This window comes from Paramormyrops kingsleyae, chromosome 9 (assembly GCF_048594095.1).
Source record: "Paramormyrops kingsleyae isolate MSU_618 chromosome 9, PKINGS_0.4, whole genome shotgun sequence".
Lineage (NCBI taxonomy): Eukaryota > Metazoa > Chordata > Actinopteri > Osteoglossiformes > Mormyridae > Paramormyrops > Paramormyrops kingsleyae.
Window position 1 is genome coordinate 8341829 of NC_132805.1, and position 16445 is coordinate 8358273.

Consider the following 16445-nt stretch of genomic DNA (forward strand, 5'->3'; position numbering starts at 1 on the left):
ATTAATGCATTATAATGTGTTATGAATGTGTTCATAGATCCCTATAGATATGGTATTCATAAGAAAAGTTACCACTATGGTTTTAATGGTAATTATTGTGGGAATTAAAAATATTATATTTACAGTTCATTTTGAGAATGCCTTTGCAGGTACTTCACGCTCTACGACCGAGTGGTAGTGGTGAGATCAGTCAGGTGACAGGAAGTTTGCTTTAGCTCCATTGACCGATATGAGTCCATGCTGCCCCCCACTCCCCCCCCCTACCCTGCCTGCAGACTTTGTGCTTAACCTGCTTTGTGGAGGGTGACCCAGCCCCTGAGATGTTCTGGCTGAAGAACGACCGGGAGCTCTTCTCGGCCGGACAGTACAACATCTCCAGTGACCACCAGTGCACCACCCTCACCATCAACAAGGTCAACATGGAGGACTCAGGCCTCTACAGCATCTTCGCCCGCAACAAGCACGGCTCGCAGACGGTGAACGTGACAGTCAGCGTGTATAAGCGTGGGGAGAAGCCGCGGGCCGGCGCCGTGGAGATGTAGAGACAGAAAGAGTGTTTGCATGGTGTGTATCAAGCTGACAGTTTAGAGAGATGACAATGTGGTTTTGTATGATTTAGTTAAGAAAGCAGGCTGTCACTGTGTAACCCCACTAGGAAAATTCATATCAATGTTCCTGTAGTAGATTCAGGAGGGAAGATTTTATACTATCATTGATCAAAGCAGTTTATATGGTGGGGGGGGGGTGACATGGTGGTTAGCACTGTTGCCTCAAACCACTGGGACCTGCGTTCAAGTCTCCAGCTTGGTTCCATGTGTCTGGAGCTTGCAGGTTCTCCCTACGTCATCATGGGGGTTTCCTCCAGCACTCCAGCCCCCCCAGCAAAAAAAACATACTGAGGTTCATTGGAGTTGCTTAATTGCCCATTGGTGTGAATGGTATGTGAGAGTGCACCCTGTGATGGGTTGGTACCCCATCCTAGGTTGTTTTCTGCTTCACACCCATAACCTGCAGGATAGGCTCCAGACCCCCTGCAAACCTGAATAGGACAACCAATTGCAGAAAATGGATGGATGGATGCATAGTTTATATAGAGAGTACCTAACACCATTTACAGCCAGAGTAGCTGCTTAAGAAATCACACAATGTTTCACCTGAGGAATGGCGCACTCTAGGCCAAAGACCATGAGGACCTTCCCACCTCGTCAGGACATCTGTCACACCCCAGCCTAACACCCTTCCTGCTTTCCATAGAAGTTTGTTTATGATGACATCATTATTGACTAACATGAATTGAATGTTACTGAGCACATACAGAATGGGTGACAAGTCTCTGTTGTTTATGTTTACAACACTCTCAGTCCTCGTGTAGCAGAGGCACGTTTAGCCAAGTTTCTGAATACGAAGCCATGAGCGTCTCTGCGTTTTCCCACGTTTGGCTTCTCATCTCTGCTGTGCATTTTTCAGATCAAATAGGCACCATGAAGAAGACAAGTGAGCATTAATAAGCCCAATATTTATGACTGGCACTTGATTTCATTGTAGTTCTGTACCCATAAATCCTCTGTGCTGTTTGAGTGAAGACACAGAAAATCGTGCTTGTGCTGCAAATAAACTTACAGCTTCTTTCAAACTGACACGTCTGACTCTGTTACTCCTCCATGAGAATTTGGCTCAACATTATATTTCTGTTATGCAAACTCGGGGCAGTTCATTCTGTACGTCTGCAGAGCAAACAGAGTCACGTCCACCAAGTCGTTCACCCGGGGCAAGCGGAGACTGATTCACCTTTGAGTCCATGTCGGTTTCTCTACCAGGGAAATGGAGGAGGGAACATTTTCACATCAAGTAAGACATTTAACATCAAAATCTGCTACATAGAGCAGCAATTTTACACGGATAAACAAAACAGACTGAAAAGAATCTGCCCAGCTGGTGCCCGCAGTAACAGTCTAACCTTGGTGAGGGAGCAACAGTTTACCCTAGAGAGCAGAAAACCACGAAAGCCACCAATGGGTCTAATTAGGAGCACAAGTTTACCACCCTCATTATCTCATCCCTCCGGTACTGATACTATGGCTGAGACTGTAGTGACCAGCTCAGAAAGGATGTCTGGGAATTGACATGAACAGGTGGTGACAGTGGTGGAGGATGATTATTCTCTGGCAGTGTTTCCCAATCCGGTCCTCGGAGACCCACATACAGTCTATGTTTTTGCTCCCACCCAGCTTCCAGTATGTGGACTGTCTGCCAGGGAGCTTGGAGGGAGCAAAAACGTGGACCGGCTGTGGGTCCCCGAGTACTGGATTGTGAAACACTGTTCTATGGAAACACCAACGACAGCAGGAACTTGTTCTGCACTTTATTGTGAGCCTCTGCTTAGCCACGATCAGGCAGCATCGCGCAGATCACCGTGGACAGACGGCTCACCCTAGCAGCGCTGATGCAAGCGATCTCCAGGTTGTTCAAACAGCTCTGAGACCTTGGGATCCGCCCAGGGATGGGGGTGGGGGCTGAGCTTTGGACAATTGCTGTTATAAAAACTCGAGAGGGACTGAGGGCCCGCCACACGTCTGCGTTGAGCTTCCGCGTCACCCCCGCTTCGTGTCAGACATCTCTGCAGTCTAGCGACCATGGCCTTCACAGGAACGTGGGAGGTGTACGTCCAGGAGAACTACGAGGAGTTTCTCAGGGCCATCTGTGAGTACCTTTAAGTCGTGTCGTGATTAATAACGCTACAAGATGTGGACCTGCATTGTCATCCAAAGGTGACCATATACTTAAGACAAATTTTCCCAGAATCTACGCCATTTTAGGGATTTGACATTGTGTGCTCTGTAATCATCATTTCGGTGCACCGTTTGTGCAGCATCCCCAAGGTGAACTTTTTAGTTCATTCTGATCCCACCCGCTGTCCACAATTGGCTGACATAAATGTGATACTGCAGGGTTGGTCAGCAGGACTAATTGTGCAGTCGCTTTGCACTGTACCACACTATAAATAGTGTAAATGAATATGTACATTCTTGCGTTTCTGTTAATTAATAGTAAATGTCGTAACCGCGTAATGTTTGCTGTGGAATGTGCGCTTTTTGTGAGTGTGTAACCATGAGTGCCGTTTAAATTTTTAGTTTCCCTTTTTGTCCTGTTTATACTATTAAGCCAATAGTGACTGTTAATAAAGAGAGCGACTTCCATTTTAAATGAGCTGTCATCTCTTTTATTAAAATGATATGCACTTGCCACAGTATGTTTATTTGTGCTCTGCACGTGAGTCTGCTGCATTAAAAACATTCTGTGCCCCCTAGAGTTCTGGAGTGAAAAATAAAGAACAAGGTGGCAGAGTGGTTTTCAGCCTGTGACAGACTGCTGTCGCCAATGTCTGCCTGAAAATCATTTGAAGTTTATGGTGACCTTTAGGGTTATACTGGGTACAAAGTAATTGGGTCAATGGGAAGGAGGCAGGAGTGCAGCGCACACTGGGTTTAAGGAACTGGTTCCATCAAATAGCAATTCTAATAAAAAGGTAACATGAGCAGTTACGTTTGGAGGGTTTATTTTTTTGGTGTACCTTTCCAGTCAGAAATGCGGAATACAGCTATAACTATTTGATAACAGACAACAAACACCAACGGTAATTTAAGAACAGTATCAGCTCTTCTCAAACTTCCAAAATGTTCCTTCTCCAAATCAATAGCAGAAATGAAACTAGTGAGAAAATTCTGCGAGCATTGCGAGAGTATTGTGAGAGCATTATGAGAGTATTGTGCGAGTATTGTGAGAGCATTGTGAGAGTATTGTAACTTTACTCATAATCTTGACTTTACTATGCATGACGGGTTTAAAAGCCTCATTCCTGCCACTGCCAAGAACGAACCCGGCAGGAAGCCCATATGGAAGGAGAAATAAAGCCTTCAGAGATTTCACAGCAAGCATGCGTGCAGTAGTGTATGAGATCCATCACCACTGCTTGGCTGCACAGGTAAATATTTTACACCCCAGCTTCTGCGATACAGCAGCAATAAAGCTTTTTAACCTTAATGGGGGTGTCAGTTTAATGATACCTTTTATTTCGAGCAACAAATTGGTTCTTACTATTTGCTGTCAAGATGCTTTTAGTAAAAAGCTCCTTCTGAAGATCTGAGATGCCAAAAAGGAAATGCTTTTTAATGTCCAAGGACAGGCCAGAAGTTTATAAATAACAACAGAGCACCAAAGAGCACTCGCAGATGTGTCTGAGACATCATATACCCTTCTCTTCAATATGTGTGTATTTATGGAGTGATTTAAAGTGTGTAAACACTTGAATGTACAAGTGCAACTCATCTATTATCTATTTATTAATCTTTTTTATTTTTGTTCTGGGTGTGGTTATATGACCTAAGGAGTGGTGTGTCTCTCAGGGAGAAAAAGATGGGGGATGGGGTCGGCAAAACCCAAAGAATTCCATACCTCGTAGAAATGGAATTTCAAAGTGCTTTTTCTCTGGTGAGGATTCACTGAATGATCTCATTATAAGTGCAGGAGAGTCTAACAGTATTCTGAGTGTGAGTTAGTCTTCCCAATAGCTTGTCACCAGTACAACCAACCTGCTCCTCATGAGCCTGGCGGTGGCCTTGAAGGTGACAAGAAGCATGGGAAATATTCGAGATACTTCTCAGTGTAATGAGAAGTCACCGTGAGATTCACTCTGGTGGGGATGAGGCACAGGAACCTGTGACATGGGAACAAAACACAGAAAAACGTGCCTCTTTTTCAGGATCTAGAGGACGCAGGGGAGACATAAAAATAATGGCTGTTTCAGGGAGGAGGGGGAAATAAAAACTAAAGTAAAGGGTGGGCATCCCGGGATAATAGCAGGGGGTAGGACAGGCACTGAGGTCTGGCCAGATTTATAGGCTGAGTAGGAAGACAGCATCAATTTGCAAGCTGACATTAGGGCTGAATAAACACAGACAAATACAGTCACCTGACTACCTCCATTCTCTCAAGCTGCTCGAACCTCAGACTTCTAACACTACCACGTTTGCTTCAGCGCTACCTGAGGACGTGATCAAGATGGCCAAAGACGTCAAGCCCGTGACAGAGATCCAGCAGAACGGCAATGACTTCGTGGTCACGTCCAAGACCCCTCGCCAGTCAGTCACCAACTCCTTCACCATCGGCAAGGAGACTGAGATAACCACCCTGGATGGCAAAAAGCTCAAGGTTCTTCTTCTAATAAACATCTCAGGGAATCAGCTGGTTAAACCATGCAGACCTGTTACTTGAGTGTTTGATATTCCATATAGGCATTCAGTGACATTGCTAATTATACTTCGTAAAACTGGCAGTGCTCAATTAAGTGAGAACTAAATTACTGCCATTTCGCCTAAACGATTCATTAATTACAATTTTGCATAAAAACTAAAGTGAGCCTCATTAACATGTGCAGCACGCTCTTCATTTCAGAAACCAGGAAGTGATGGAAGAACGGAGACTTTGTAAGCCACTGTGGATAGAGTTACTCTGTGCTGTCAGCCACTGTGTCATTTAACTCATTCCCCATTGGTTGGTTTCAGGGGGGTTCCTGGCTATTGAAAAGATCTGGGGCCAAGTCAAGTTTACCTGGGGCTTGACTTTTGTTTTTGCGGTTTTGTGGTTACTAATGGATAAACTATGCAGTGATTGACAAATGAAACAAAATCTCGGGCATTTACAGTAGCAGTCACATACCCACCCATAGAAAGGTTTATTTGTACTATTCTCTACATTTTAGAATAATTATAAAGAAACCAAAAAGACAAAATGCCATATATTGATTATGGACTGACCAAAAAAGTATTAACCAAAAAAAAAGTAATTTGTTTGGGGGGGCAGCTCTGTGATTTGGGACTCAGAAGGTTGTCAGTTCAAATCCCGAAGTCAGCAGAGTGGTCCCACCTTCGGGCCCAGGAGTGAGGCCCTTAACCCCAATTGCTCCTGGGACTGGCTGATCATACTTTCTTCCTCTACGCCAGTTTCATGAGGTGGCCTCCTGGGATGCTCTTCCAGCTGTCCTGAAGGAGCTCCCACATATATGCTGCATACTCATTTGCCACTTTTCTTTCATTATCTGGTCAAACGCCTGCAAAACTATTTTTACTGTGTTTAGGCCAGGTGGCCAGGTCATGTGATGCGACAATCTATCACTCTCCTATGTAGGCAGCTTGGCGTGTCTAAACTTTTGACTGGTACTGTTTGTCCAGGGTGGTTCATGTTTCTCTAAATTGCCCTTCGAACGTGATCGAGTGCACAGAATTCCATCCCCCCCACAGGATGCACCCTACCTTTTTCCCTGTGTGTTTTGTCTCTTTGTACGATTATATTATTATTATGGATTCATTTTATATTTATTAATGCACCTTTGAGGTTGTCATAAACGTAATTTCATTGTGTTACACAATGACAATAAAGTGCTCGGATAATTAGTTACCCCTGACTGCAGATGTTCATGGAATTCAAGATTTCTGCAGCATTTGCGATCAGGACATAGTGTGCAATTCACCAACACATTGTAGATTTCAGTGTAATCCCGACATTGGTCAGTGTTTCACTATCTCTTCGCAGTGCACAGTCAGACTGGAGGGTGGCAAACTCATATGTGAGACGGACAAATTCTCCCACATCCAGGAAATCAAGGGGGATGAGATGGTGGAGGTTAGTAGTGACAAGCAAGAGTGTAACACCACCGCAACCCTTTACAACACATCACAAGACTACTTGGTTCTTTTCGTGTAGGACAAAAAGCTTTGTTTTCACCAGGTCTTATCCCAAAATGGTCAATAATATGTGTGAAGGCTCCATAATATATTTAGACACACAAGACAATGAACCGCTTCACAGAGATCTATTTAAATCCCTGTATTTTAATTTCACAACCCCCGTTTTTCTGTTACAGACCATCACCAAAGAGTCTGCTACTATGATCCGGAGAAGCAGGAAGGTCTGATGCGGTCCGCAGCGCTGCTGGGCGGGACATCCGCTCGCTCGGGGAATGTCATTGGCTATTTAAATAAACTTTGTCATTGGACAGAAATGAAGTGGAAGACGTGTATGGTGTCTATTTACTATTACAGAAGACTGATTATTTTTTCGTTGATTCATTCATTCATTTATGTTTGTTTTATTAATGAACTGATAACAAATCTAAGCGGAAGCTAGTTTGTACATGTACTGAGACAGAACTACATCATGACCCGCTGTTGACAATATCCGGTCAAAACAAATGAAAATATAAACAATTTAGCGTGCCCCTGTATTACTGCATTACTGAAATACTTGTCGCGGCCATTGAACTCAGTGGCGCGTCAGAGGCGTGGCCTCTCTGAGTCTGCGCAGTAGTGTCTTCGTTCGCCGGGGCGATCGGTCGGCTTTCAGCTGCGGTCTAGCGAAGTCACGTAGCCGTGGTTTTGCGGTGATCATTTAGCACAATGGCCAGGTACCTGCGGCCCCCGAACACTTCCCTGTTCATCAGGAACATCTCGGACGACTCCAGGTAAACAGAAGCGGCGTCCGTGTGCCCTAATCCGCGTTCCGGCTCACGGTGGCAGCGGCCGTAGGTTTTTGGGAGGCAGACATGGCGCGATCGCCTCTATGCTGGGGCCTCGAAGACTGGGAGATGGGAGCAACCGCTGGGAAGACGCGATCGCTCCTCCCGTTACATGGTTATGTCGTTATATTGTTGCGCTATGATGAATGCATTGTAACTCCCCTGTCCGGCTCAGTCGGTTTAATGCAGCTTGACCAGCTCCGAAATATCTGCCGTGTAGTTTATAATTATATGGCGCGCACGCCCCCAACACGGCATGATCTAGAAAAATGCGTTACTGGAGGTAGCTGGTAAGCGAAGTCACTTCTGGAAACTAGATAGGTTTAATATCAATATTATGTAATTTACCAGATGGCGAATGGTATCCAGGAAGCCTCGCTTTAGGCTAATTTCGTGTTTATGAACCGACACGCTTTTTTCGTGCTGTGAAACCAAACGAGCGTCATGATCCCGTTTATCCGGTAAATTTAGAAACAGTTCGGCCGTGTGGGACCGTCCTTCCCTTCGGCTGCCTCTATTTGGGCCGTGGTGGAGGGCAGGCGGCGTTTCGCTAAAATTAGACGCAGGATCAGCACCCCGCGGCGCGAGGCCGGGCGCGCGATGTGGGTGGGGGGCCGTGGTCCTGCTCATTTGGTACCACACTTTCCATTGCACAAAAAAGGGTAAAGATTGAAGCCCGCCGTCATTTAAGGCAGGACTGCTCACTTTGGGAGGGGGGTGGGGTCGCGCGATGATTTCCATTTTAAAAACGTGGGAAAACTTAATTGTTAGCGGCCCCCCCCAACAACAAAAAGTTTGGGAACCCATGATCTACGGCATTCAGTTTGAGTGCCGACGGCTTAAATGCTGGCTCCCAGAGTGATATTGACCTGTAAATTATATACTTTTTTTCTCCTTGAAGAATAATCCGTGCAGCAGAGCCCTGATTTAGCTGTGGATGCAAATTAGACATAATGACGCGCAATGGATTTAATGCCATTTTTAATGTATGTGTAATAAAATGTCTGAAAATGCATCTGACTAATCTTGGGTGTAATTTTACGGATAGGTTTTCATGTCTATTTAACCTTCCCTGTTTTGCTGCTGAACACGGATTGTTTCTTTCCCCCCCACTCCCCATATTAACCGCATTTCATGAATGACTATGAAGTGAAGCATTGTGTTCGGTCACCTTTTTAATTAACGCCTGCTATTTGAGTGTCCCTGGGAGATGCTGTGTGTGGAGCGCCCCCCCTGGGCACCGGTGGAATAAATGTCCTATCGTTTCACGGTGCTGTAGGCCTGAGGATTTGCGCCGTGAGTTCGGCCGTTATGGGCCAATAGTAGATGTCTACATTCCGGTTGACTTCTATACACGCCGACCAAGAGGATTTGCATACATTCAATATCCTTTGTGTGCAAGTGTGAGATGTCTGAGTGTGTCTGAATTTATTATGGGGGAGTTGCCTGTTAAACTTGATGTGGGTGGGGGGCGGGAATGCTGAATTGGGCCTCAGTCATGTGAAAGACAAGTGGAACTTCTGGGACGGGGATACAATATTTAAAGGCATCCGAATTTTTGTCTGCTAACTTAAATTTCTTCTGTTGTTGCCCCAGAATATTTAAAGGTGTACTGTACTGGAGCTGCTCCCCCCAGAGTGAGAGCATAAAGGCCGGTGTAGCGTAGATTCCAAGAATTAAGTCAAGCCAAAGAGCCCGTAAGGATTTCAGGCTGCAAGAAGCAGAGAGGGAAAGGTAAAGAAAAATAAAGAATTAAAGCTTGAAGAGGCGCAGAGGAAAAGGGACCAAGGTGGGAATGAAGGCTTCCACTTGTCTGCAAAAGAGGGAGGCGAAAGAGAAAGATTATGGGGCAAAGACAAGCAGGAAACTCAAGGTCTTCCGGGAAGTGGTTAAAGAGCATAAAGATCAAGCTCAAGGTGAAAGACAAGCATGTTAAAGGTAACAAACCTAATTTTTGTATCCTACGAAAAGGTGAACATTTTTACCTTACTTTCCCCCTTCCCCAAAATCTAGTCCCCGATCTCTTATTTACAAACCTGGATTAATTTGATTGATAAATTCTGAACTTTCTGTATATAGTTTTTGACGCATCAGTATTGGCACAAACTCGGGACGAAGCGGGAGAGACCCAGCGCGTGTCAGTCTGTAGCGCCACATGTATCACCGCGAGACTAAGTGACCGTTTATGTCCTGACTGCTGTGGTGATTTGTAGTCTGCGGGCTGTCGAATGGCTCCACGGTACTGTCTGAGTATGCAAGGGTGCGGCCCGTCCCGTTTCCCTCCTATCCACCCCCACCCTCTCCCAGTCCGTTGCATGTGACGAGCCTTAACAGCGCAGCACGTTCGAGGACGTGCGGGATGCGGAGGATGCACTTCACAACCTGGACAGAAAGTGGGTCTGTGGACGGCAGATCGAAATTCAGTTTGCGCAGGGAGACCGCAAAAGTAAGTCATGCGTTTTTTAAATGTTTTCCTCTCTGTGAGACATTTTTTTTGTGCACTTTTGAATCACCTACCTGCCGTGTTGTAAGCTTTGAGATTCCAGTCGTCCTGCCCCCTCTCTTTTGTAATTGGCTGTCCTGCTCTTTTTTGATTGGCCCCTCTCTCTCTGTGCAGCACCCAATCAGATGAAGTCTAAGGAGAGGCGGAGTTTCTCCCGGTATGACGACTATGAGCGTGATGGTCGGCGGAGGCGTTCCCGGAGCCGCAGTTACGATAGGCGCCGCTCTCGCAGCCCGTCCTATGAGCGGCGGCCGCGGAGGTCCGACAGCCCCAGAGAGTATGCCTCGCTACTTTGCATTTCTGTGTGTGAGTGAGAGTGAGTGAGAGAGAGAGAGACCCCCAGAAAGGCAAAAATGGGAAGGAGCTTGTTTATTTTTTAAATTACCTGAGTGGTTCATTATGGGGCTCTCTGGTGTTGACTCAGGAAAGGCCCTTAGCAACAGGCTAGGATTTCCATTGGCTGAGACTTCTATATAACTGTGGTGCCCCTCTCACTGAGACCTGGTTTCGGCTTCCCACAGCTCCTACGGGCGATCATATGGGAAACACAGACGCAGCAGGAGCCGTGAAAATGACCGGTAGGCCCCAACCTTTTGGCCATGGGGTGCTGTCGCCCCCTACTGTCATCACGTGTGAATGGTTTGAGTGCTGTGGTCAGGTGTTGCTGCCTCTCAACCAGTGCTGTGACGCCCCTGGGGTGACTGACCTGTAGGGTCATGCTGCCCTCTGGCACCCACCCCCACCTGACATCCAGCATGTCTCTGCAGGTACAGGGCCCCCCAGCGTGAGCACCAGCGTCCCCAGGGACCCCCTTCCCACAGCCGCTCCAAGTCCCGCTCCCCATCTCACTCCAGCTCCAAGCCCAAGAAGGAGCCCGTGGCCAAGTCCCAAACCAAATCCCGCTCCAAGTCCCTCAGCCCCGCCCCTGAGGAGTTTGGTCTGGCCTCCCGGTCCCGCGAGTCACAGAAGGAGCCTGGCCCCCATTCGCCATCCCGCTCGCGTTCTCGCTCCCTCTCACGATCCCGGTCCCGTTCCAGATCCTGGGCAGGCCGTAAGTCTGGGGGGCGCTAGCAGCCCCGCACAGCCCCGCCCTCAGTGTTTCGGTGGTTCGATGCGGAGTAGCGCCTCTGAGCCGGACTTGCGGCGAGGTCCGGCCCGCACCCGAGCGCTTGCCTGGTCTCTTGGCGCTCCGCTTCGCCTGTCTCGTTCCCATATTTACCGCGGTGCGTCCCGAGGCTGTTCTGTTGGTGGCTTCTCATGGATGGAACTCCTCACTTGTTGACTTGGTGCCCTGTTTACCAACTAGTCTTTTTTTCTTTTTGACTAAAATCTGAACTTGACAGTTTAAAGCTTTTAGAATTTTTTTTAATGCAGTCGTTCCTTTTTCTTTGAATGTTGTTACGGTTCTCTGCTTCCATTACCGTCATTTCAGACCTCAAGTCTTCCACATCTACAGTATACAAATAAATATATAATAACGTTTGTTTTACCTGGTTTTGTTACATGATAAACTTCCACTAGTTCCCTCCCCAGCGCTTTTTATTCCTCCCTTTTACTCTTGTGGAAAAAAAAATATTCGATGGTTCAGTTTAACCCTTTTAGTTAATAGTGTAATGTCTTGGTTTTGTCCATCTGTGCATTTAAAGTGTGTATTTACACATTTGATTACATGCAGTTGTGTTGAGCAGTGAAAAACATGTATACTTCGTTACTATGATGGCCATGTGATTTCTTTTAGTAAAGTTCCTTTGGGGAAAAACTCAATTTGCAGGAGTCTGTTATCCATGCAATGTGGTCACGGCAGCTTAAGAATGTAAGCCGACGGGGCAGGACTGCAAGGGGGTGTAACTGTAAAATAGGCCAGAGGCCGATTCCCCAGGGAGGGGTGACCTGTATCAGGCTGGTAGGCACGGAATGAGCTGCACTCTGCAATGTTAGATGTGCATGGATGGCTGTGCTTGAAGACCACATACTGCTGTTCGGTGATTCATAGGGCATCAGCATGTTCTGTGATGGATGGCCGAAATGGACCGAGGGGGGGGTTTGGTCTGACCCCAATCGGTCTGAAGGCAGCAAGGATGCTTAGCAGGACTTAACAGTGCAGAATGTGCCTGCACGTGATCCTACGCCGGAGGCGATCGCCCAGGCATGAAAATGAAACCCTGCCGCACCCACCAAGCATCAACCTAAGGCAGCACTAAGACTCGACTGACACCTCATGGGAAACGACCAGGCCTGCAGTGTTAACAGTGACGGTGCATTATTGCTAGTGATGACAGTCTCAGTTTGCGACAGGGATATTACACGATGAGCCAGTGCCGTGATATCCTCTACTAGTATTTTCCTTGAACTTTCCTTCAATAAATCAAATGATCATTTTAAAACTCTAGTGTTTACACTCAGGTTGTCTTCTGTATCAGTGTAAAGATCAGAAAATAAAGTTATGAGAAGCAAAAGTTAGTTCACGGGACATACTTGTTCGTGGCCCTGGACCTGTGGCACTCTACATATGAGGAAAATGTTCGCTACACATACAGGAAGCAAAACAACCACTGCGGAAGGACAAATTCCACTTGTATTCAGAGATATACCCCTTTATAAAACATCCCATCAGTGTGTGGCTCAGTAGGGTGGGGTGCTCCGATGCAATATCTGGCTGTTCACATTATATGGTTACCAGAGAAATTTCATCACTGGACCCTGAGCAAGGCTCACCATGTAAGTCACCAAAATACTATTCCACGCTCAGTTCCTTGCATGTGTGCAGACTGAAACACAGACCAGCACTCACCTTGCTGTGTACAGGGGATAACATCACAGAACAGAGTGATATGAGAGGGGACAAAAAAAGACGACAAAACAAGAGACTTTGGGGGGAAAGGGGAGGGAATTTATTCATTTGGTTTAGCCAATTTAATAGAGTGCGCTTCATCTTTTTTGAATGTCAATTCTCGTATTTCCTTTAGGGCTTAAAAACATTAAACTTGTGAGAGACAGAGGGGAGACAAATTAACAGCCAATTGGGTCAGAACAGCAAAGGTGGCGAATTTAGAAAGAGGGAATTCTTACATGCATTGGTACTCGTCTGAACAACACCCAACAAAAGACCCAATCAAAAGGTTCCTATTAAAAGCATAAACCAATAAATCAGAATTGAACTACACAGTGTAAAACGGCAGTTACAGAATAAAAAATGTCACAGATTATGACAGATAAAAATGTTACAAATTATGACCTGGCGGAAGTTCAGCTCATAATTGATGGTGTCAGAGGCTCCTTACCAATGGAAATGACGCAGAGTTAACTATTGCACAGAAAACTACACGGTGATTCTAGAAACATGTAAAAAAACCCTCTTTATAAACAATGCAATTACCAATCACACTGTTCAAAACAATTAAAATGTGCAATATATCTGGTACCGCCACCCAGTGCCAGAGATGCAGTGTGCATCTTGGGTTTACACTTTAAATTTTTAATTTTAAAATTTAATTTTTTTTCTTTTTTTTAACAAAAATAGTCTTCAGCATCTCAAATGAAGCCATGTGCTCAGCATGACTTTTACATTCACTGTTTCTTAGTAAAAAATACTTTGTCCAAGCAGGTGAAGACACCACTGCACAAATGTACATATGTTACAACCTCTACATTTCATTATTTACACGGCTCTTAAACACGCTTGTCTTAAATGGCCATAATCGCTTTGAAGTTATACAAAGACAAGAAAAGACTAATAAAAACACCACAGTCCAAAGTCTGCTGTACAGGGCTCAAAAACCAAAATGAGAAAGCAAACAGTCTGAAAGGCAAACCAGCCAGCACAACAGAAGCATTGTGGGGTCTGAGGCAGTGAACCGGGCGAGTACTGGAAGGCCTAAGAGTCACGGTCTGCCCCCCACCCCCCAAAGCGCAGCAGGTGGGGCCAAACCACAGGAACAAACCTCAAACGAGAAACAATGCCCACCTCGTTCCCATGAGACCGGCCCCCTTCCGCAATACCTGCCACTAGTGTAGTGCAGGGGGCAGAATGGTGACACATTTGATTGCTTTAAACAAACTACTTGTCTGGGACTTTATATCCCTCCCGGAGTGCTGCGTAACGTTTCACATGGCACTTTGAAAGAGAAACTAACAAACGCTTTGGTGCAAATGTCCAGTAACAAAGGGACTTCGAACAGACAACCCTCATAGTGCAACGCGCACAGCGCGGTAAAGAGAGGGTGCACGAGAGCCTGTGGTTTGAGCACCACCTACCCAAGATGTATTGTTAAAACGGCAGCAGTTCAAGTCCCACAGGTCGTGAGCCCTGTCCAAACTAGAAACAATGGGTCCTGCAGCCGCATCCATTTCATAAAATGCCTTACTTTCGATTATCACTAAGCCGTTTGGCTAAAACAGGGTGTGCCGAATTCTGAGGACCCAACCCCACCCACCCCCCACCCCAACTGGGACGAAAGAGCACCAACAGACCGTCGGATAGACGGCATCAGTGCTGAAAGTTTGTCATTCTTAGAGACAAGCCCCCCCTCAGACATCTGCCTATCAGCAAGGGCACGCTGCTGTAATATAACTGCTAAAATGTATTATAAATAAACTTCCAAAACAAAAGGCGCGCAGGGATAAGTACCAAACGGCCAGTCCTTCCTCTGGGAGACAGTGTAAAAAGTTCTTAAAACCATGCTGAAATGCATATTACAGCACCGTGTCGTTCCTGACAGGCTAGCCAATGAAAGGGCACCCTGATCCACAGAGTCTACTCAGGCCTGGACCTTAAGGAGACTCTTCAGCTGAAAGGCCATCACTTCACGGTGGTCACAGGGAGCCATGGAGAGCGCCACCCAGTGGCTGGGAGGCTTAGGCAACACACTCGGGGACGGAGGCTCGCTGAATTTGGCCCCTGCATAGTTATGGCTACTCTGGGGTGCCAGCAGCACGTTCAGCTGGGACACAGAGCGGTCCCAAGCCTGGCCAAAACCTGCAGGCTTCTCCATAGACACAGCCTGCCGCATCTCGGGAGACCAGGAGGGACCGAGACCCAGGTTTGCCCTGCGGGGGCTGTGTGACTGGCCCCCTGCTGGTCCTGCAGCAGCACGCAACGGGGCTGAGCTGTTGTGGCTCCTTCCCCGGTTTTTGCCCCCTCCTTGTTGGTTCTTCTTGGGCACATTGTGCTCTGGGTGGGCAATTGGAATGTTGTACCGCTCTCCTCCTCCCATTCTGCTCTCACAAGTGTCACCTGCACAAAGGGGGGGGGGGGTTCTTTTATTTCTATTCAGTTTTATTTCATATTCCTGTGAAACACACGATCCCCAACACCACCTCACCTCTTTGTCGTCAAACAGCTGAGTGTCTCAGCCTCCCTCTCTCTCAGTTTCCCCTCGCTGGTGGGGCTCCAGGTCGTTGGAGCTAGCGTTAGTCTTCTTCCCTCCGTCCACTTCACTTCATGCGAATCTGAGGCTTTCATGGGCCGCAGAGCAGAGTCGAACATCAACTCAACCCCGGAGCACGGCGCTCCACAAAGGCCCAGATCTTCGGAAACGGAAACAAAACGCCCTCTGTTACATATCCAGAAAAGCATGCGAAATATGGTCCTGAATGAGGACACTTCACTTGCAATCCCTTATTATGGACGATTTCAGTAAAAACTCCGCTAACTTCCTTCAACCACGTAACCAGGGATTGACGCCCTGGTTCAGTGATATTGGACTTTTAGCAGACACGACGTAATGCTGAAGCCTACATTGCTGTACTTTATAAAGAAAGCAATTCTAGGGGAAACAGCGCCTGTCCGTCGCCCTACCCTTTTATTTTATGTGCGTTAGTTCTGAGATATACAAATAACTTTTTTCTGGCCAGACACCAAAACAAAGAAGTCACAGCTCAACATGGCGCCCGACCGGGAAGACAAAAGGAACACTCACCGACTCCCACTACCAAAGTGCGCCTCAGACGCCGCGATCTCCCTCAGGACGGACGCGTCTGTAGATGTGCCGTAGAAACAACGCGTCTTAGCGTTACCTTAAAACTGTGGCGATCACGCAGAAAGACAAGAAAAAGCCACTACCTACACCTTCGTCGCCTTTGCTTTTGCCGTCTAATTTGAAATAAAATGGCGTCCCGGCCGGACAATGTAGGTCGCTGGGCTAGGAGTCCAACCAATCAGGATACAGTTCCGAGGCTGTACACCAATCAGAGACGGAGGCTGTATGCTGGTTTCAACGTCAGGATTATGTAATGGAAAAAAAAGGGCCCGCCCACGAGTTATGTTTATTTTCAGTTGAGGAGTTGAGCTTTTAAAATGGTATTTCCTGTTTTGATATTATATGTTTATATATTATGATATATTTTAAGTGATATATTTACAATCCCATTATA

The 16445-nt window shown here is 46.6% G+C and overlaps 4 protein-coding genes across 4 annotated transcripts in view; 3 read left to right on the forward strand and 1 right to left on the reverse strand.

Moving 5' to 3' along the window:
* Positions 1 to 1637, forward strand: part of myom3 (myomesin 3) — a 51108-nt gene extending 49471 nt beyond the window's left edge. The window contains exon 37 of the mRNA XM_072716255.1: positions 276 to 1637. Coding sequence (XP_072572356.1) covers positions 276 to 542 — 267 coding nt within the window. The 3' untranslated portion in view covers positions 543 to 1637. The remainder of the gene's footprint in view (positions 1 to 275) is intronic.
* A 614-nt stretch (positions 1638 to 2251) lies between these two features.
* Positions 2252 to 7067, forward strand: fabp10a (fatty acid binding protein 10a, liver basic). Its single transcript, XM_023813099.2, has 4 exons — positions 2252 to 2700; positions 5036 to 5208; positions 6589 to 6678; positions 6920 to 7067. The coding sequence occupies exons 1-4, from the start codon at positions 2634 to 2636 to the stop codon at positions 6968 to 6970; spliced, it is 381 nt and encodes a 126-aa protein (XP_023668867.1). The 5' UTR covers positions 2252 to 2633; the 3' UTR covers positions 6971 to 7067.
* Positions 7068 to 7344: 277 nt separating this feature from the next.
* Positions 7345 to 12533, forward strand: srsf10a (serine and arginine rich splicing factor 10a). The gene is made up of 6 exons (XM_023813097.2): positions 7345 to 7516; positions 8850 to 8954; positions 9913 to 10016; positions 10188 to 10350; positions 10595 to 10651; positions 10841 to 12533. Exons 1-6 carry the CDS (start codon positions 7452 to 7454, stop codon positions 11142 to 11144), a joined length of 798 nt encoding a protein of 265 aa, XP_023668865.1. The 5' UTR covers positions 7345 to 7451; the 3' UTR covers positions 11145 to 12533.
* A 408-nt stretch (positions 12534 to 12941) lies between these two features.
* Positions 12942 to 16190, reverse strand: pnrc2 (proline-rich nuclear receptor coactivator 2). The gene is made up of 3 exons (XM_023813101.2): positions 15992 to 16190; positions 15395 to 15599; positions 12942 to 15306 (listed from the first exon to the last, which is right to left on the reverse strand). Exon 3 carries the CDS (start codon positions 15284 to 15286, stop codon positions 14831 to 14833), a length of 456 nt encoding a protein of 151 aa, XP_023668869.1. The 5' UTR covers positions 15287 to 15306; positions 15395 to 15599; positions 15992 to 16190; the 3' UTR covers positions 12942 to 14830.
* Positions 16191 to 16445: the final 255 nt, after the last annotated feature.